Source organism: Gorilla gorilla, chromosome 12, assembly GCF_029281585.2.
Source record: "Gorilla gorilla gorilla isolate KB3781 chromosome 12, NHGRI_mGorGor1-v2.1_pri, whole genome shotgun sequence".
Taxonomy (NCBI): domain Eukaryota; kingdom Metazoa; phylum Chordata; class Mammalia; order Primates; family Hominidae; genus Gorilla; species Gorilla gorilla.
Genome location: NC_073236.2, coordinates 108,499,855 through 108,521,505, shown reverse-complemented (window position 1 = coordinate 108,521,505; position 21,651 = coordinate 108,499,855). Strand labels below are relative to the sequence as shown.

The window sequence follows — 21,651 nt, the reverse complement described above, 5'->3', positions numbered from 1 at the left end:
CGGTCATAGGCAACACAAACACAGTCACACCTGGAGCTCTCCTCTTCTTTACCTTATTACATCCTCCCCCAGAAAAAGTGGGGTGGTGGGGTCAAAAGCGACATTTATGGAACCTCTAGTGTCCATCAGACACTGGCCTAGACACTTTGCTTAAATTAGTTCCTCCTCCCTTAAGACTAGAAGGCCCTTGAGGGCAAGGAACCATGTCCAATTGAGCTTTGTATCCCAAGCCCCTTCCAGAGTACCTGGCTCATGCTTGGTGCTCTGTAAATGTTTATGGAGAGAAGTCAACTACATGCAAGGATCTCATTTCACACCCAAAACAATCCTTCAAGGAGTTGTTAGTACCCCCATATAAAAAACAGAAAATGAGGGTAGATGAGGACAAGCAACTTTTCTGAGGTCACACATCCAGCAAGGGGCTGAGCCAGGCCTGTGGGACTCCACAGCTAGGGGCCTTTGCAGGAACTGGAGTGTCCAGGGATTTCCAGTGGGCTCCAGGTAGTCAGTGGGGCAGATGGATAGGGTGCAGAGGCAAGTAAAGTCGGGGGGAGGTGAGGATGGGCAAGAGGACCTAGAAACACACCCAGACCCCCTGGCAGCCCCAGGGAAGCCTCCCTGGCCCTTACCAATCTCCGTGTTCCCCACCACCAGCTTGGCGTCGGGGTGCTGAGCCTTGAGGTCCAGCAGCTCCTTGAGGGTTGAGGCCTGTATCCACGTCACACGCTCCCCTTCAAATCGCAGCTGCTTCCGAGGAGTGTCTTTCAGCCTCTGGGAAATGCAGTTTTCTTACTACACTGTCTCCCTCTTCCTACTGTCATTCCTCTTATAAATTGTTTTAAGTCCTCAATGTGATGTTTTACTGACATTCAGAATGAAAATATCTATCAGGAAGAAGCAAGGGGAAGTAATATGTTCAGAGGCAGGAACTCCACTGGGACTAGTCTTTACAAGACCTCCATGAAGGAGGCATTATGAGCCTCATTTTCACCGGTGAAAGAAGATCCTGAGGGTCAAGGAGGTTATGGGACCTGCTGAAGGTCACCTGCCATGAGGGGTCCCCAACAGACCTGGCTGAAAGCCCAGATTCCTTGCAGTGCCCCATACTATCTCCAGGGGGCACCATGGACAAGGCATGAGAAGGGAGGGAGGGAGAGAGGGACGGAGGGAGGGAAGAAAGGAAGGAAGGAAGAAAGATAGGAAGGAAGGAAGGAAGGAAGGAAGGAAGGAAGGAAGGAAGGAAGGAAGGAAGGAAGGGGTTTGTTATAAGGGGATGCCCAGGAAGGCTGGCTTTAGTGCTTGCAGGGTGACACTGGGCTGAGAACGAAGCCCTCAAATCAAACTGCCAGTATTTTCAAAGTTTCACAGTCCAGAGAAAGATCTGCTGGTGGCCTGCTGCAAAGCCATTCTCTCTGGCCTGTTGAAGCTACAAGGTAGTTTTCATGAGCTCAAAACCCTGAGAAGTGTGCACTTCAAAACTCTGAGTGGCTTGATTCTTTCGTTGCCATAAATATTAGAGTGATGGTGATAAAGTGGGTGTGAGGGGGTTTCCTTGAGACAGAGCTGTGAGCTGCAGATCATGTCCTTTGAAGAGAGCTCTCGTTTTTTGTTTTGTTTTGTTTTAAATAAATGGATTGCTTATAGAGGGAATAGGTTTCTTGGAGTGCTTATGTATTAGATATAGGCAGGAGATCAACAAATGGTTATAGTGCACCTGCTACGCTACACAGTGTGCCTAGAGAGCCAGTCCCTATCCTCATGGGGCTTGTCATTTAGCAAGGAACACAGACATCAAATTAATAACTGTAACTGTGACACACACGAACTGAAGTGCAGGGGCTGTGGGTAACGTAGCAGAGACTCAACCTAGGGGAGTGTCAGAAAATGGAAGGGAAATTTAAGCTGAAACATAAAGGACAAGAAAGACACAAAGTTCCCAGTGGGTATGAAAATAAAGCAGGTCTCCAGGGACTCACAGTACAGACCCAGCTGGATCTGTCCCTGAGGCATCACCTACCAGCAACTCTGGGGGAAAAATGGGCTCCTGGGTTGGATCCAGGGGCGTGAACTCCTCTGGTTTGAATAAAGATGGCGAGAGGCTGACCTATGGGGAAAGAGAACAGGTAGGTGATGCAGTATCTCCTCCTTTCAAACACCCAAGAGGACCAATTCAGCCTTTCCTTCCAGCAAGCTCATTCCCAGCCCCCTGCAGGCTGCAAGAGGAGCAGGTAATCCCTGGGAGGCAGGAATGAGAGAGTCTCAGTTACAGGACCCGGGGCTAACGTGCACCATCACCATCCCCACAGTCTGCCATCACCGACTCACTGTAGGTTCCTTTTCCAGCCCCCACTGCCAGGGACATGGAGCTCGTGCACTGACTCCTCTAAGTCTCAGATTACCCCCAGGCTTCCAGGGGGAGAAGAACTCACTTACTGAGTGGTCTTTCTTCTGGTTCATGCAGCAATTTGGATTATTCCCATCTCCTCCACAGCATCCACCATCCTAGAGAGATGATGAACATCTGCACAAGGGTATTTACAAAGAGTATTTGCAGAAGCTAAGGAACCTAGATTATTAATATCCAGAACACTCCAGCTCTGATGCCTGTCCCAGCATCAACAGCAGGGGCATCCTGCCTGCCTGTCGCCCAGAGTGGAGGCCTCAGCTACATTCCCTCTTGCTTGGCTAACGTAGATTAAACAACTCATGGATAAACAAATAGGAGCAACAAGGTCACTGAATTTCAGGAACTTTCCTCCATAAAAGCTAGGTCCTACTTTATCAAAACCTATCCCTTATGCCCATTTCTCTTCTTCAGTGCTGCTTCCTCAGGAAGCGTCTATGAGGGATATTCCCATTGGCTCTCTCAAGACTCAAGAGGCTTGACTTCCAGATCAGCAAGGTTCTAGGGGCGTGGCTGGTGTCTCCCAGGCTGGGCTCTCTGCGGGACCCTGCCAAAGGATGTCCAAGATGGGTGCTGAGCCCAGCACTGTGTCCAGCCAGTGTGCCCAATGGCCTCCCTACTGCTTATTAGGCACTTCTTCCCAGAAAGGTAAACACTCTTCACTCCTCACTGTGGGCCTGTTCTGGAGAAGTATGCAGGTCAGACCACCCAGCATCTCTGGGAAAAGACTTGCTCAGGACCTCTTAGGATACCAGTGGCAGAGCACACACAGAGTCTAGAATCACTACCACCCAGCACCGAGGCATTGCAGGGTGGCAGAGGGGCGCACTCAGCTGACTGATCTGCAGCTCAGGGCTTCAGAAGACAGAGTCCTGGAGTTGTGCTGAGATGAAAAAGTAGGGGAAACTCATAGGTTCTGCCTCAGGCACTTTTATGGGGTAGTCAATTCCTGAAAAAGCAGGCTGGGAGCAGTCCTTCTACAAGTCAGCCACAGGAGACACCATGCCATGCTGGCATTTCCCAGAGTCTCTTTCACAACTCATTGTCTTCTGCAAGAAAGCACTCATGGGATGCTGGAGGTGTGACCTTGGAGAAGTTGTAAGCAGGCAGGCAGTGGCATCAGGAGAGAAACACCCCACCCACCCCACCACCTGGACACGCTGCTCTGTGTGCAGACTCTTTCTGCATTCACAGCTCCAGCACTGGACACCAGACCTGCTCCGTCCGTTCTGAGCCTCCCCACAGCCAGCCACCTTGCACTTCCCCTCTATATTTAGAAAGAAAGAAAGGAAGAAAGAGAGGTTTCTTAGTGCCTTTTCTCACCTTTCTTCTTGGAGAAGGAGTGATGTAGGGAAATGCCCCGGCCTACCTGAAGTGAAAGTCCTGCATCCCACTCACCTGGCCCTCTGAGGAAGGACATATTTCACAGAAGCGCCTTTTCCAGACAAAGTGCCAGTGCATTATTACTTAGATCTATTTTCTTGATAATTCATTGGTGTGTTAATGACATAAATTACTGTGATGTACAGTAATGCATCACTGCCCTCAAGGTCTATTGAGGTTGGATAAGACTACATTTTCTCATCCCCACCCTCCTGAGATTCCTACTTTACTAAATAGGCTAAGGCTTCTGCACTGGTGCCTTTAAAAAAAAAGGTTTATTTTTTTTAGAGTGGTTTAAGGTTCACAGAAAAAACTGAGTGGAAGATGTAGAGAATTCCCAAATATCCCCTATCCCAACATACACGCACAACCTTTCTCACTTCAGTATCCTCAAAAGTGGTATATTTGTTACAACTGATGGACCCTCATTGACACATCATTATCACCCAAAGTCCATTAATTTACATGAAGGTTCACTCTTGGTGTTGTACATTCCATTGGTTTTGACAAATGTGCATGATTACATGTGTCAACCCTTATGATATCTTACAGAAAGAGTTATACTGCCCTAAAAAACCTCTGTGCCCTGACTATTCATCCCTCTCTTTCCCCTAATCACTGGCAACCACTAGTCTTTTTACTGCCTCCATGGTTTTGTCTTTTCTAGAATTTCATAGAATAGATATCATACAATATGTAGCTTTTAAAGATTGATTTCTTTCACTTAGTAGTAGCAATTAAGGTTTGTCTATGTCTTTTCATAGCTTGATAGCTCCTTTCATTTTGGCACTGAATTAACATTCCATTGTTTGGATGTTCTACAGTTTATTCACCTACTGAAGGACATCTTGGTTGCATCTAAGTTTTGGCAATTATGAGTAAGGTTGTTGTAAGCATTCCTGTGCAGGTTTTCATGTGGCAATAAGTTTTAAATTCCTTTGAGTCAGTTCCAAGGTGTGTGATCACTGAGGTGCATGATAAAACATGTTTAGTTTTGTAAGAAACTGCCAAATTGTCTTCCACAGTGGTTGTGCAGTTTGCATTCTCACCAGCAATGAATGAGAGTTCCTGTTGCCCCACATCCTCACCAGAATCTGATGTTGTCAGTGTTTTGGATTTGACCATTCTAATAGACCTGTGGTGGTATTTCACTGTTCTTTGAATTTGCAATTCCCTAATGGCATATGATGTTGAACTTATATGCTTACTGGCCATCCATATACCTTCTTTGGTGAGGTAGCTAGCTGTGCAGGTCTTTTACCCATTTTTTAATTTAGTTATTCATTGTCTTATTGCTGAGTTTTATAAGTTCTTTGTATATTTGGATAAGTACTTTACAAGATGTGTCTTTTGCAAATATTTTTCTCCCAGTGTATGGCTTGTCTCCTCACTCATCGTTATTAAATTTTAATGAAGTCCAGCTTATAATTATTTCTTTTATGGATCATGCCTTTGGTGTTGCATCTAAAAAGTCATCATCATTCCAAGGTCATCTAGGTTTTCTCCTATGTCATCTTCTAGGAGTTTTATTGCTTTACACTTAGGTTTATGATTCATTTTGAGTTAATTTTGAGAAGTGTATAAGGTCTGTGTTTAGATTCATTTTTCTTTTGTATGTGAATGTCCAATTGTTGCAGCACCATTTGTTAAAAAGACAATCTTTGCTCCATCGTATCGCCTTTTCTTCTTTGTGAAACACCAGTTGACTGTATTTATGTTGGTCTATTTCTGGGCTCTCTATTCTGTTCCATTGATCTCTTTGTCCATTCTTTTGTCCATTCTTTTTGTAGTATGGACAGTGCCCATACTACACTGTCTTGATAACTGCAGCTTTGTAGTAAATCTTGAAATTGGGTAGTGTCAGTCCTCTGACTTTGTTCTCTATTCTCCTTCAGTATTGAGTTGGCTATTCTGGATCTTTTTCTTCTCCATATAAACCTTAGGATCAATTTGTTGATAGCCACAAAATAATTTACTGGGATTTTGATTGGGATTGCATTGAGTCTACAGTTGGGAACAACTGACATCTTGACATATTCAGTCTCCTTATTCATGAAAAAGAAATATCTCTCCATTTGTTTAGTTCTTTGATTTTGTTCATCAGAGTTTTGTAGTTTTTCTCACATAAATCTTGTACACACTTTTTAGATTCATACCTAAGTATTACATTTGTTGGAGAGTATTAATGTAAAATATAAATGATAATGTGTTTTGAATTTCAACTTCCACTTATACATTGCTGTTACGTATGAAAGTGATTAACTTTTGTATTGCCTCTGATTCTATCTTCTGGAAGAGATTGTGGAGAATTGACATAATTTCTTTTTTAAAGATAGGATTTACCAGTGAATCTATCTGGGCCTGGTGCTTTCTGTGTTAAAGGTTATTAATTAATGATTCAATTTCTTCAATAGTTATAGGCCTATTCAGATTATCTACTTTTTGTATGAGTTTTGGTAGCTTACATCTTTCAGGGAATTGTTTTATTTCATCTAGGTTATCAAGTATATGAGCATAGAGTTGTTCTTAATATTCCTTCATTATCCATTTAATGTACATGAGCTCTATAGTGAGATCTTTTTATTTTGATATTAGTAATTTGTATCTTCTCTTTTTTTTCTTAGTCAGCCTGGCCAGAGGCTTATTAATTTCATTGATCTTTTTAAGGAACCAAATTTCAGTTATGTTGATTTTCTCTATTGATTGTCTGTTTTCAATGTAATTGATTTTTGCTCCAAATTTTATTTTTCTTCAGCTTACTTTGAATTTAATTTGCCTTTTTTTTTTCTAGTTTTCTAAAGTGGGAGCCCAGATTGCTGATTTTATTTGTATTTTATTTTTATTATTTATTTATTTATTTATTTGAAATGGAGTCTCACTCTGTCACCCAGGCTGGAGTGCAATGGCGCAATCTTGGCTCACTGCAACCTCCACTTCCTGGGTTCATGTGATTCTCCTGCCTCAGCCTCCTGAGTAGCTGGGATTACAGGTGTGTGCCACCATGCCTGGCTAATTTTTGTATTTTTAGTAGAAACAGGGTTTCACCATGTTGGTCAGGCTGGTCTTGAACTCCTGACCTCGTGATCCGCCCACCTCATCCTCCCAAAGTGCTGGGATTACAGGAATGAGCCGTCGTGCCTGGTGGATTATTGATTTTTAATCTTCCTTTCTAATATATGCATTCAATACTATAAATTTCCCTCTAAGCATTGTTTTCACTGCATCCTGCAAATTTTGATAAGCTGTATTTTCAATTTCATTTAATTCAAAATATTTTAAAATTTCCCTTGAGATTTTCTTTTTGACCCTGTGTTCTTTTGAATTGTGTTGTTTAATCTTCAAGCATTTGGGGGTTTTCCAGCTATCTTTCTGTTATCGATATCTAGTTTAATTTCATTTGGTTTGAAAGCAGACATTGTATGATTTCTATTCATGCAATTTAAATTTGTAAATGTGTGTTTCATAGCACAGAATGTGGTCCATCTAGGTGAACGCTCCACGTGAGCTTGAGAAAAATGTCTTTTCTGCTGTTGTTGGCTAAAGTAGTCTATAAATGTCAATTATATCCAATTAATTGATGGTGCTGTTGAGTCCAACTATGTCCTTACTGATTTTTGGCCTGGTGCTGTCCATTTCTGATACAAGGGTGTTGGAGTCTTCACATATAATAATGGATTCATCTATTTGTCTCTGCAGTTCCACCAGATTTGCCTCATGTATTTTGAAGCTCTGTTGTTAGGTGCACACAAATTAAGGACTGTTATATCTTCTTGGAGTATTGATTCCTTTATTATTTTTAATGCCCCTCTTTTTCTCTGATAACTGTTTGCTCTGTCCAAAATTAATATGCTACTTCCACTTTCTTTTGATTAGTATATCATGGTCTACCTTTCTTTATCTACTTAGTTTTAATCTATCTGTGTCTTTTCATTTAAAGTAGGTTTCTTGTAGACAACATATAGTTGGGTCTTGTTATTTTCATCTACTCTAACAATCTCTGTCTTTTAAATGGTGTATTTAGATCACTGACATTTAAGGTAATCATTGATATAGTTGGATTAGTATCTACCATATTTGTTATTGTTTTCTATTTGTCGTCCTTATTCTTTGTTTCTAGTTTTGTCTTTCACTCATTTTCTGACTTCTGTGGTTTGAACTGAGCATTATATATAATTTCATCTCCTTTCCTTTCATAAAGTATCAATTATACTTCCTTTTTTCTTTTTTTTTTCTGGTAGTTGCCCTAGAGTTTGCAGTATACATTTTTAACTAATCCAAGTCCACTTTTAAATAACACTACACCACTTTACAGGTAGTGATTGTATCTTATAATAACAAAATATTTCTAATTTTTCCCTCTTGTTTATTTTATCACTGTTGTCATTCATTTTACTTATACACAAGCACATATATATATACATATGCACATATAAACAAATGCATTGTTGCTATGATTGTCTTGAACAAATTGCTATCTGTTAGACCAATTAAGATTAAGAAAAATAAAAATTTTTATTTTACCTTTACTTATTCATTCTCTGATGCTCTTCCTTTATGTAGACCTGAGTTTCTGGCCTATATCATTTTCCTTCTCTTTAAAGAACTTCTTTTAATATTTCTTACAAGATGGGTCTACTGGCAACAAATTCTCTCAAGTTTTGTTTGAGAAAATATTTCTCACTCGCTTTTGAAGGATACTTACGGAGGTTACAGAATTTTAGGTGCTTTGGTTTTTTCTTTCAATACTTTAAGTATTTCTCTCCATGCTTCTTGCTTGCATGGTTTCTGGGAAAAGTCAGATATAATTTTATATTTGCTCTTCTATAGGTGAGGGGTGTTTTCCTCTGGCTTCTTTCAAGTCATTTTTCTTTACCTTTGTTTTTTGAAGTTTGAATATCACATGCCTTGGTATAGTTTTTGTTTGGTTTTGGTTTTTGGTACTTATCCTGGTTTGTGTTCTCTGAATTTCCTGATTCTGTTGTTTAAAGTGTGACATTAATTTTGGGAAATTCTCAGTCATTTTTGTTTCAAATATTGCTTCTTTTCTTTTCTCTTTTTCTTCTTTTTCTTCTGATATTCTCATTACACATATGTTACATCTTTTATAGTTATCACACAGTTCTTATTTGTTTCTGTTTGTTTTCATTCACTTCCTTTTCTCTGTTTTTTGGTTTTGAAAGTTTGCATTGTCATATCCTCAAGCTCAGAGATTCTTTTCTCAGCCATGTCCAGTCTACTAATGAGCCCACCGAAGGTAGTCTTCAATTTGTTATAAGCGTTTTCAATCTCTAGCATTTCTTTTTAATTCTTAGAATTTCCGTTCTCTGCTTACATTATCCGTTTTTGTATGTTATCTATTTTTTCCATTAAATCTCTTAGAATACTAATCATAGCTTTATAAAATTCCTCATTTGTTAATTCCAATATTCCTGCCGTATTTGACTCTGGTTCTGCTGTTTGTTCAGTCTCTTCAAATTGTGTTTGCCTTTGACTATGCCTTATAATTTTTGGTTGAAAGGTGGACATGATGTACTGGCTAAAAAGACCTGATATAAATAGGCCTTTAGTTAATGTATTGGTAAGATATGAAGGAGAAGTATCCTATAGTCCTAGGATTAGTCTCAGTTTTTTGGTGAGCTTGTGCCGCTCACCTGTGAACTTCACAAGCGCTTCTCAGGGTTTTTTTCTCCGTTTGGTGGGACAGGATGGCTGGAGGGGGCTGGGCTTGTGTATTTCCCTTCCCACAGGTGAAAGACTAAAGATCCTGGGGTTGCGTATTTCCCCTCCCCAAGGTAGGCGAGGATCTAATATAACCTCAGAAGTTTAGGCTATGGTAAAATAATTTCTTCTGAGGACAGGCTTTTTTAAGAAGAACAGAATGCTCTGGCATATTCCAAAATGGTTCATCTTTCCCACTCCCTACCAGAAACACAAGGAGATTTTTCTCCAACATTTACTGTGAGGACCTGGTGGAGATCCTGGAGGTAAAACTCACAAAAGTGTAGAGCACCCCCTCCATGACTGCATCCCCCTGGAGTTTATATCCATGTATAAACTCCAGCAATTAATCAGGTAGTACTTACATCTTCCTATCCTGGCAAAGGTTCCTGCAGAGTTTTCTGCTCTGATAATGCCGTGTCTGCCTGTCTGTCTCTCCAATTTTTTGGACAATGAGTTGTCCTGTGACCTCATTCCTCTGATGGATCTAAAAACAACTGTTGATCCTTCAGTTTGTTCAGCCTTTTTCTTCTTGTTTAGATGAAATAAAGGCTCCTAAGCTGCTTACATGCCAGACCAGAAACTGGAAGTCTTGCTTGTACCTGTTTAATGGTTCCTCCATTTCTTTCCTTGTCACCAGATAGCTGTGGTCACTTCTTGCCGTGAGCAGTGTGCCCACCTCCAGTTGACCCTCCACACGCTTTCTAGTGTGTGCTGTGGACAGGAAAGCTAGTAACCGAGTTTGTTAGAGCTGTGTGTAAAATAAAAGTAAAAAGGCTCTGAAGAAACATCTCGGAGACCTCCGATGAGTAACATGCATTAGCTTCTGAGCACCTTTTGTGTGTCAGGCATTTTGGCTGCTCAGAGCTCTCAGTCTTGCTCTGCTCTGCACTGCAGGGTAGCTGAATTGAGGGAGGTAAGTTCTGCATGGTGAAATCAAGAGCCATTTCAACTTCCAGGAGGGAAGGCAACTGCTATACTCAAAAATCCTTCTCTTTTGAAAAATTAAGAGGACTGATTACATTATATCACTTTGAGCAGGTTCTTATGAAGTAAATAGAGGCAAGATTAACAATCTCTGGTTCTCAGGAAACACTGAGTAACTTGGGAAGATTATATAGAGGCTAATGGAAGAAATATACCAGCTTCATAATTTATAGTTCCCATTTATTGAATAACAGAAATGTGCCAGGCATTGTTCTAAAAGCTTTTCAAGAAGTACTTAATTTTTATAAACACAGTAAAGTAGATATTCTAATGAAATCACCTAATAAAATCACCATTTTATTAGGTTGGTGCAAAAATAATTACAGTTTTTCCCATACTTTTAATGGCAAAACCACAGTTACTTTTGCACCAACCTAATAGAAACAAGGAGACTTGCCCAAGGTTGTGCATCAATTAAGTGCCTCAAATTGAACCCAGGTCTGCAGAATCTGAATTTGTGCTTTTAGGCATTTTCATTTAATTCCACACTTGTTAATTCTTCATCAGCAGCAGCATTAATCAGAGTGTGGTGTTTTCCATCCTTATAAGGTCCTGTCTCCATGTCTACCCACCCCTTCTTGGATTATACAGACACAGCACTCTTTTTCATGATGCTCCAACCCTAAAGGTGAGTGGAAAGCACAGGAGTCTGTAACTCCCCTGGACCCAGAATCAAACTGAAATGAGATGGTTTGATTTGGAGTCAGGATTAACGTGGCCCAACTGAGAAGTCAGGTAAAACCTGGGGGGAGATTAAGCCAAGAAATGAGATGCCAGCTCTCTGCCTTCCTTGACAGATGGCAGGTGTGTGTATGTGTTTATATAATCAATGCCCACACATCCGGCTGTGGCTTCTCACTCAGAGTTATATGAACATTGCAGGGGTTCACAAACTGTCTGGAGATCTAATTACCAGTTTCATAAGCCCAACAGAGTGCCAGCCACAGAAAGCAGCCAGGAGAGGGAAGGAGGAGGGGTGCAAGTGCTGCGCAAGGCCACGTTGTTATTAAATGCTACATTCAGCACCTGTGCCATGGGCTGAGACTGCCAGTCTCCAAGGGAAAGCTGCCAAGCCCAAAGGCACTGCCAAGCTCAAAGGCACTCTTAGGTGGTGAGCCTCTTCCAGGAAGCCGGTCTCCAGACCATCACTGGCAGAAAGTCCCATGCTATTCATAAGAACCCTTCTCTGAATAAGAATGGCAGACTCTACTCCACATGCCAGATGTCCCCAGAGGGAAGACTCACTAACTGGTCATCTTATCATCGTCGTTTGTAGACCAGAGGCCCTTGGTCTCCCTCCCCACAGTGATTTCTGAGTGTTGCCATTTTAGAAGCAGAGACACTGATGTTCTGGGGTCCCCACTTACCCTGGCGAAGGTCCGGAAGCCCTGGAGGATGGGTCTGTAGCCTGTGCAGCGACACAGATTTCCTGTGGGCCAAGGAAAAAACTGCAATGTCAGTGCAGGGCCCTGGGATGGGTGAGGAGTTTGTGACTTTGCTTGCAGCTAAGTTGGGTGCTCTCTTTACCAGGCTGCATATTCTGTTACCTCTGTCTGGAAGGCCTCTTGGCCTTCTCCTATCCTGACTTCAGAAAAGTTATCGTGATTTCAGGAAGTCTTTCCTAGAATGGAAGCCTTCCTAGAATGCCCAGACTGAGTCAGGTGCCTCTCCTAAGTGCTCCCACAGTGGCTGATCATAGCTTCATCAGTTAGCCTATCAGACTACATTACAAACTCTCTTCTTCAGAGTATGAACTTTTTCAGAGTAGAGGCTGTGTCTTTTATCCCTGTGGCATAGGATGTGACTAAAATAACTGAATAAATGATGGAAATGGTGAATAGATGGGGAGGCTTCTCTATTCAATTCAGAGAAGCAGACACATAGGTGGTCTTGGCCCTGCAGAATCCTGTTCTGGTGAAAACTGAGAGGGAAGGAAATCATGTCACTAGCCCCCCTGGAGTTTTCTAGATGACGTCTTCCTGCACCAGCCATGTACTGCCAACCCCACTCCAATACTGGTGGAAGGCAGACAGACACCTCAGAAAGATGAACCCAAAGGCAGGAGACCCCAGGAGGTCTCCACACCAACCAGGAGTTCTCCCAATTAAGAGAGGGTTGGCTTTCTAGCAGATCTTAGTCACCGCCTTGTTGGGGGGCCTGAGCCCTTCTTCCAAAGGGTAGTCCCTCATGCTTCTCACCCTGGCACTTGCCCTGACCTCTGCAGGGCCTCGTTTGCCATTCCACCTCCTAGGCTGTGCCTGAAGGCCCATACCTTGGAAGGCATTCTCAATCTCCTCCATGGTGGGCTCGGGCTGATTCCGGAGCAGTGTGTACATACTCATGACGATGCCAGGGGTGCAGAACCCGCACTGGGAGCCGTGGCTTTTGGCAATTCTCTCCTAAAAGATACAGATGACATAGACACCTGGGATGGCAGAACCCTCCCAGGCTCCCCAAAGGACTCGACTGGAGCCAGCACATGTTGAGAGACAGTGGGGGTAGTAGTCACTGCACAGAGTCAAGCCCCAGTGCCACCATTTACCAACTGTGACCTTGGCCAGTTTCCAAGCCCTCTGAGTCTAGGTTCTTCATCTGTATGATGAGGACCATCCTTGTAGTTACCTCTAGAGCTGCGATGAGGATTAACTGAGATATTCATGTAAAACCCTTAACACTGTACCTGCATATAGCAGGCAGTCAGCCAGTGTTAGCTATGACTAGGAAGGTCCCTTCAAAGAACAGTGACTATCATAACCAGAAGGCAGCTTCTGAATGGATTGGGTGTGGCATATGACAGAAACAGTCAAAGGTGATGTCTAGATTTTTGTCTTGAGCAATTGGGTGGATGGCTTTGCCATTGACTCAGATGGGAGAAGACTGGGGAAGGAAGCCATTAGGAGAAGAGTACGGTTTTCTTAAGTTTGAGATTAGACATCCGTATTGAGATGTCAAATAGGCAATTGGAAATGTAACTTCTGAGGAGAGGTCAAAGCTGAAGTTGTAAATGAGAGTGCCATTGGCATGTGGACAACATCAAACTCATGTAGGGAGAGTGTAGGGATGAAGAAGGGGAGGGGCCCAGGTCAGGGCTCAGGGCACTGCAGCAATTAGAGACTGAGCAGAGGAGGAGCCAGTGTGGAAAGAGAAGGAAAAGCCAGAACCAGTGTCACAGAAACCAAGAGAAAACAAATAAATGGACAAGAAGTGGAATCTGGCTCTGAAGCCTATTTGTAGCCAAAATAAGTTGATTAGGAATAAGAACCTGTACCATTGGATAGGGAGGATTTTAGGTTGATTATACAGATACAACCTGATATGGTTTGGCTGTGTCCCCACCCAAATCTCATCTTGAATTGTAGCTCCCATAATTCCCATGTGTTGTGAGAGGGACCCTGTGGGAGATAACTGAATCATGGGGGTGGTTCCCCCATCCTGTTCTCATGGTAGTGAATAAATCTGACAAAATCTGAAGGGTTTCTGTTTTCACTTAGCTCTCATTTCTCTTGTCTGCCACCATATAAGATGTGCTTTTCACCTTCTGCCATGATTGTGAGGCCTCCCCAGCCACGTGGAACTGAATCCATTAAACTTCTTTTTCTTTATAAATTACCCAGTCTTGGGTATGTCTTTATCAGCAGTGTGAGAATAGACTAATACTTGACTCCTATGTTTAAACTATTTATTCTTTCTTTCATCTGTTTCAAAGAAAATAACAAGCCTTAATTAACCCTCTCACATCTCCTTCAGGTTGGACAAGTTTAGTAATTTCCCCTCTTCCTGCCTAAGAAACAAATCTATAGATGGGAAGCAACCCCACCCCGACCTGGCTGGCCTCACATGACTGGCCCAAGATGCCACTCCAAGGAATAGAACCAGCCTTTCCGCAGGAGGCTCTGGCTCCATCGCCTGAACGACATGTCTCCTCAAATAATCAAGGGAGGATTAAGACCTGGGACAAGCTCTGGTACCTTCTTTTTTTTTTTTTTTTCTGCTTTTTTTTTTTTTTTGAGATGGAGTCTCACTCTGTCGCCCAGGCTGGAGTCCAGTGGCACGATCTCGGCTCACTGCAAGCTCCATCTCCCAGGTTCACGCCATTCTCCTGCCTCAGCCTCCCGAGTATCTGGGAATACAGGCGCCCGCCACTCCGCCCGGCTAATTTTTTTGTATTTTTAGTAGAGATGGGGTTTCACCATGTTAGCCAGCATGGTCTTGATCTCCCAAAGGCCCCAAGTTTCCTCAAACAAAATGCTTTGGGGACAATGGCCATTCCTTCCAACAGGGCTCTACTCCCCTTTCTTTCCACTCAGCCTAAGAGCATCCTGATTGTCTCCCCAAACCAGTCTAAGATTATTACTGCTCATCCACCCCAGAAGTGTTTCGGATTTCAATGCATTTTCAGGTGGTCTGATACCATCAAGGAGAAAGCCTTGCTCAGGCACTAAATCTCTGTCATCTTATTTAGCACTTGCTAACCTCCATTCTAATGAAAGAGGAGGCCTAGCAGTTTACATTTGTACTATCTGCGGGTGGGAGGTAAGGGGTGCAGAATTACCATTACAGGGAGTAAGTGGGCTTATAAACAAGGGGCACAGATAATTAAAATTCAAATCAGGGAAGGCTGGGAGTTTCCTAAACACACTCCAGAACAAAGTGAGGAAGCTATTCTGCATCCCTTCCTCCAAGTTCTGGACTGGCCTAGCCACCAGATTCAGTTGACCTCTTGGGTCCCTTCAGATCATGCAATGTTATAACCAACCAGCCCACAGGAAGGAGCTTCAGGCTTGGGTGTTTCTTCTTTTCACCTCACGGTACCCAGAGGAGATGGGGAGGTGGCCAGGGTGCAATGCCTCCTTAGATTGAGCAGTGAAACTCTTCCCAACAACCCAAAGCAAGTCTGCAACTTTGGCATGAGCCTCCCTGCAGAGGAAACAGCCTGATCTCAAGAGCACAGCTCCCTTTCCTCTGTTTACCTGCACAGGATGCAGCCTCGTCTTGGTGCTTCCTATTCCTTCCACAGTTGTCACTGCAACATGGTGCAAGGAGCAGATGGGGGCCAGGCAGGCATTGGCAGAAAAGTGGCTAGAACCCCAGATTAAGGTCATTCCATTTATTGTCCACTCAGATCATCAGAATGGGCCTGACTGTGAGCTCTGGAGGACTTTGTGAGGCTTTATGTTACGTCTCTCCGCTCCCATTTATGTTCTTGTCTCTTCTACCAGTGTCCTCACCTCTCCACTGAAGACTCTGGGCAAGGAACAAAGGAAGCTCTCCTTGTAGGTAAAGCTGAGCCCCTCCAGAGTACTGTGGGATCAGGCATCAGAGCATCCTCAGCCTCTGAGCAGGAGCAAAGGAGCCAGGGTCACTTTCAGTCGCCTCTTACTCAGCCTGACCCAGGAGGCTGAGTCAAGAGGAAATTTCTCTGGCAGGCTGCAGCCTTAAAGCATGCTTCTGCTTGCAGGGCTGTTCCTTAGCCTCCAATCACTTTGCTTCCCTGCATTTCCTCGCCTCTATTGCTTTCATTCCTCTGTGGGGAAAGGGGGAGGAAACCCCCAGGCAACATGAGACAGCAAGCCCTTAGCTAGAACTTCCTTGCATTCTTCTGTTATTCATCACTCATTCACTTACATTCAGCATCAGTTATTGAGTGCCAGACATAAGCCAGGCACTCTGCTGAGGGCTGGGAAAATAAAGATGAATAAGATGAAAGCTCTGCCCTTCAATAGCCTGCAGTCAACTGAGAAAACCGAAGCCCATATGAAGGTGCAATTTAAATCTTGTTAAAGTAAATTAAAAAGGAGACCAGGCCTGAAGACTCAGCAGACGAAACCAGTTAGGCCTCATAAGTGACCTAAACTCTGCTTGATTCGCAGCAGAGTCTTAACTTGAGCTACTTCTTACGAATATCTTTATATAAAAAAAAAGCCTTATGATCAACCAATCAGAAGTAGTCAACAAACTTATAACTATAGTACTAGGACTTTCCAGTGGGATAGACCAAGTAAAGGCAATTGTATAATTGTAACCAATCAAATAATTTCTTTGCTTTTTGCCTGTGTCCGTCCTACAAAAACCTCCTGCTTGCATTTCCGTGGTGGAGCTCCTGAACTGCTTCTAATTTGGAGCTGCTTGAACTCATGAACTGTTGTTTCCTCAAATAAACTGTAAAAATTGTATCATGCCTGAGTTTACATTGGGAATGCTGTGCACAGGGCACTATGGGACCAGCGCAGTCAAGGGGCACCTAACCCAGTCTTGAGAGATCCAGGATGGCTTCCTGGAGGGGGTGATATTTTTGCCCAGTTGTAAAGAGCTAGTAAGAGTTAGTCAGATAGAGAAATCCTAGAAGAACTTCCCAGCTTAAACAAAGACCAAGCAATTAGTGGGCCTGTGTCATTGGTATTTCACAATTATCTCTGCTTGAATGGAGTGCTGGGCCCATGGTGAGAAAGAAAACTGGAGAAGAAACCTGGGGCATACTGTGCAGGGCCTTGCCCACTAAGCAAACAGATTTTGTCCTGGGGGCAATGAAGAGCTATTGAAGGGTTTTATGGAATGTGATATAAACGTGGATTTTAGAAAAGTCATTTTATCAGCAGTTCGGAGCCTGGTCAATATTATAAGTCTAGAACATACTTGCTAAGAGATCATTCTACAGTTTTCCTGTGCACAGATTCTCCATAAAAACAGGGGCTCACACATGTGCACATGCACACACATACACTCATGCACTCCCTCACAAGCTGGTCCTGCATCGCAGCCCCCATGTGGGTGGTCAGCCAGCAGGCAAAGGATACACGATCTTGTTCTGCAGACGATCATACTTGGAGAGCATCACTGTGCAAGCCCCGCAGCCCCCCTCTCCACAGCCGAGCTTGGTTCCACTCAGCCCCACTGGGTGGTCAAGAGTTAAGGAGAATGAACTCAGGGAGAGGAGTCTGCTGGGTTGCTAGGAAATGCCTGGGCAGAACTGTGGGCAGAGCCATTCATTCCCACACGTGCTCAGGCCCTTCAACCCAGGAAGGCAGCAGGCCCACTGGCCTCATTCAGAGGGGCTGCACTGCACCCCAGGGAGGCAGGGAACATGGCCATCTCCACTGCACAGAAGAGCAAAGGCATCAGAACCCCATGGACAGCACCCAAGTAGCATCTCTTGAGACATGAGTTCTAGGACTGGTCAGTCCTAGAGCCTTCTCTTGGGTTGAGGTCTTCTATGTGTGAGCAGGTAAATCATACACCTGAACATACGGGGCAGTTCTCACATCACTCCCAGCTGGGCACACCATGAAGCCACTTGGGCCAGAATGAGACATTGATCTGTTCTGGGACCTCTGAGTCCTTGCTTTTCACTCTGAACTTTTTGGGCTGATAAATCCCCAAGAATCAAAATTAGGGCTAGACCAGAGGCTTTTGAATATTTGGTCCAAAAGATATGTGAATGGAAATTAAAATAGCGTGATTTTTTTAGGTCCGGGTCCAATACTGGGCCTTACTCTTACATATACTTGCAGAAAGATCATCTGCTACTTTGAGTTTTAAACGTGCCTAACTGGTAAGCTATTCTAGAGAACAGCTATTGTGGAGGTCACTTTCCCTGAGTCACATGGCTGCTTCTCCCTCAGACCTGCAGGCCTCTAAGCCACCCACTACCTACTGAAGATGGAGGGAACTGAGGATATAATCGCCTGGTCACTTCTCTCATTTTCAAGACAAAATTTAAAAACAATGATATAACATCTTATTTTTGAAAAGCACTTTCACCTAGAGACCTGTTTGACCTCCAGAATGATTTGGTTAGCAGGTAGGAAAGAAACTTCCTCACAGATCTAAAAAAACAAACTGAGACCCAAGAGGTAACGTGGGCCACACAAGATGACACAGGAACACGTTGCCCTGCCAGTGTGGCCCCATCACAGCCATCGGACTCCAGACTGGGTGAGCTCCCTTCATCACACTCCTTCCTCCCCAGCACACCTGGGAAGGTTTTCTGTGTCCTAGTCAGGATATATGCAGCTCTCAGCAGGTCAAACAACTTTGGGGGCACCTGAAGATGAATGGTGGCAGTACAAAGTCTAGCAAGGTCTTCTTCTAGCCTGGAGGCCTTTCTGGAAGCTAGGGTAAAAGTCAAGGCTGGAGTTTTCTCCCCCATCTGGAACTCCTATAAATTGACTCTGAGCACAGATAGCCATAAGCTGCAAGGTCATCCTACTTATGTGCCAACTTTCAGTTTTGCATGTCATTTAAGATGTGACACAGCCAATTGCTGTGATAAGGAATTTCTGAGGCTTCTGGGCCTTCAAAACTACAATGGAAATGATGAAAAAATTAAAATTAGTTTTATTATTAGAAAGCTAAAATTGATCTCAATAATCTCTGAGAATGAGCTTCTCTTCCCAGACCTCCCAGGTAGATGGGCTGTAAATGGAGTTCCATGCAATCACCTGATCCGATCTAGTGACACTTTCACTCCCCAGCACCACCAGGTTTATCTTCTGTGAACCTCCAGATACACCCACTTAAGGTAAAAAATCCAGAACAAAGTACACCAAAGCCAACCACTGTACTGTCTGATAGGAGGGGAGCAAACCAGAGTGAAAGCATGGGCTCCAGTCCCACTTCTGTGCGTGTTGAAATAACCCTTGCTGTCCCAAATATGTCACTGGAAAGACCCACTAGACACCCCCGCTAGGAGAAGGAGGGTTTTGTTGACAGAGGTCAGGATGAGCACAGTCCTGCTCACAGGCCCCCTGGAGAGTTGCCAGTGCGGGTGAGAGGTTGGGAATACAGCTCTAGGCTTTGGTGCAGTCTCCATCACTATTTCCCCAGAACACACTAGCAAAAGGCAGGTCACTTCACATATCAAGGCCTCAGTTCCTCCTCTGTGAAAACGGAGTGTTACGCTTCCATGGGATTCCTGTGGAGATTGAGGTGAGCTGCACAAATCACTTTGAATCCTGCCTGTATATAGCAAGTGCTCATTAAATATTAACTCCAATTATTATTATCGTTTTAGTTCCAGGGTCCCAGAATACTTCCGATACTCAGAACTAAAGGTAAAGGGGCTTTTCCAGAAGCCCCACCCACACTGACTGAAGAGCAGCACCCCAGTCTCTCTAAGGAGTCCCCCCACCCTCCAGGGCCCCCTGTTTGCTGTTTCTACAATGAATGCTACCTGTATAGGATTCTTACTTCACGCATCCTTTTCCCAATAGACACATGTTCCCTTGCTTCCCTCCACCTAGGCAGAGCTGGAAACATTCCCCAGGAACTCCATTTATGTATTAAGCAAATGTCACCTAAGGAAGGCCCCCCTCTTCCCACAGAGGAATGACCATGAAGCTCACCAAGGCTAATGAGGACCTTTCTACAGGCCCTGGATTAAACTTTGGCATTACTAGAGTCTTAGCTGGGAGACACCTCAAAGATCACCACAAACAATCCTCTCATTCAGTAGCTGAGAATTTCAGATTATAGGTGCAACTAAAATGCTAGTGTCCCAAGTCCTAATCCAGTGCTCTTTCCTCCACACCTCAAGGCCACCCCACCAGTCACTAGGAAACAATGTAAGGCCTAGAGAATCAGTCACCATTGCCCCCCTTCTCCATCACTCCCACTCCAAAGTCAGGATACACTTTCTTCTCAGGTAGGCCAAAAGGGTTGTCTCTGGATCTGCATTTTTCTCCACCACCTATTAAAATAAATGAAAGAAAAATATATCATAGGTATACCTAGTCATCCTTCTGCAATTAATTTCTTCCTTCAGTGTCTCACTCAATAATTTGTAGAGTTAGTAGGAAGTGTGATACAGTTTGGACTCTGCCCCTCTAAATCTCATGTTTAATTGTAATCCCCAGTGTTGAAGGTGGGGCCTAGTGGAAAGCAAAATGATCATGCGGGCAGATTTCTCATGAATGGCTTAGTGCCAGCCCCTTAGTTGTGAATTAGTTCTCACGAGACATTTAAAAGTGTGTGGCATCACCCCCTTCTCTCTCTCTCTTGCTCTTACTGGCCATGTGATGTGCCTGCTCCCACTTTGCCTTCTGCCATGAGTAAAAACTCCCAGAGGCCTCCCCAGAAGCCAAGCACATGCTGGTGTCATGCTTGTACAGCCTAAAGAACTGTGAGCCAACTAAATCTCTTTTCTTATAAATTACCCAGCCTCGGGTGTTTCTTTATAGCAATGCATGAATGGCCTAATACAATGTGCTAAATAGATCATGAAAACTAAGGTATTTTTATGGCAATTCCATAATAATGAACCTATAAACTACAGCCAGACAATGTATATACTCAAATCCTTAAATTCTAAAATTGTACCTCAATGCTCACCTTGGGACCCACCACAGAACACGCAGGCATTGCACCTTCCATGCTGGCTCGACCAAGGCAAAATCCCCTTCAAATAAAACCTGTCATGTCATTTCAACTGCTAGATCACACCTGTGAATTTCAGGGGCATCTGAGAGCATGGCATGCAGATCTCGGACTTTGCCTCTTTGAGTATACACTCTCAGATCCTGCATGTGACTGTGGAAGGCCATTCTGTTGGCCTGTGCTCAGAGCAGAGTGTTGGCATGTGATGGGTATTAGTCAACACTAATACATGTCAGAAATGAAAGAGAAATCTCAAACCAAAGATCCATCACTAGGTTCAATAAGGTGGAAAAAGTGGTCTAGAAAGTGCGATGTCAGTTCCCACTGTGAATTGTCAAAGGAAATCTACAAAAACCCATTTCAGTACTCTTCACACATTACCAGAGCTTAAAAGGGTGTATATTATTGGGATAATAAAGAGAAAGAATTCATGATAAGGTTTTCGTTGGAGGGAACTATACTACCCACACCTTCCCAAAGGAGAAGGGGAGGAATATTTGCCTCCCACCTCAAACTTAGTGAGGGGGCTTGCTTTCTGCTACGTAAAAATCTAACATGCCACCTTTGCAGCATAGGGGAAGAGATAGGCTTAACAAGAAATTCATACCGACAATGACAAGTTTAAACTCCTCATTAAACTTAAGTTGGAGAGGTGGCTGTGCTGGGGTTGGTACACACTCCCGGAGCTTGGCAGAGCAGAGGATGTGGAAGTGTTGCCTATGGATGTAATGCAAGCCATTCATGAGATAAAAAGTTCTGGCTTGGAGGTCTTTAAATCATTTCCCAAA

At 43.6% G+C, this 21,651-nt stretch overlaps 1 protein-coding gene across 5 annotated transcripts in view; it reads right to left on the bottom strand.

Annotated features, from left to right (window-relative positions):
* The window catches only part of XDH (xanthine dehydrogenase), a 163,251-nt gene that overhangs the window by 51,438 nt on the left and 90,162 nt on the right, over window positions 1–21,651 (bottom strand). For all 5 annotated transcript variants that reach the window (XM_055378822.2, XM_055378823.2, XM_055378824.2 and 2 more), the window contains 8 exons: window positions 20,120–20,177; window positions 17,287–17,383; window positions 15,463–15,571; window positions 12,765–12,891; window positions 11,860–11,921; window positions 2,434–2,502; window positions 2,018–2,104; window positions 630–771 (listed from right to left, as the gene is read on the bottom strand). In XM_055378822.2, coding sequence (XP_055234797.2) covers window positions 630–771; window positions 2,018–2,104; window positions 2,434–2,502; window positions 11,860–11,921; window positions 12,765–12,891; window positions 15,463–15,571; window positions 17,287–17,383; window positions 20,120–20,177 — 751 coding nt within the window. The remainder of the gene's footprint in view (window positions 1–629; window positions 772–2,017; window positions 2,105–2,433; window positions 2,503–11,859; window positions 11,922–12,764; window positions 12,892–15,462; window positions 15,572–17,286; window positions 17,384–20,119; window positions 20,178–21,651) is intronic.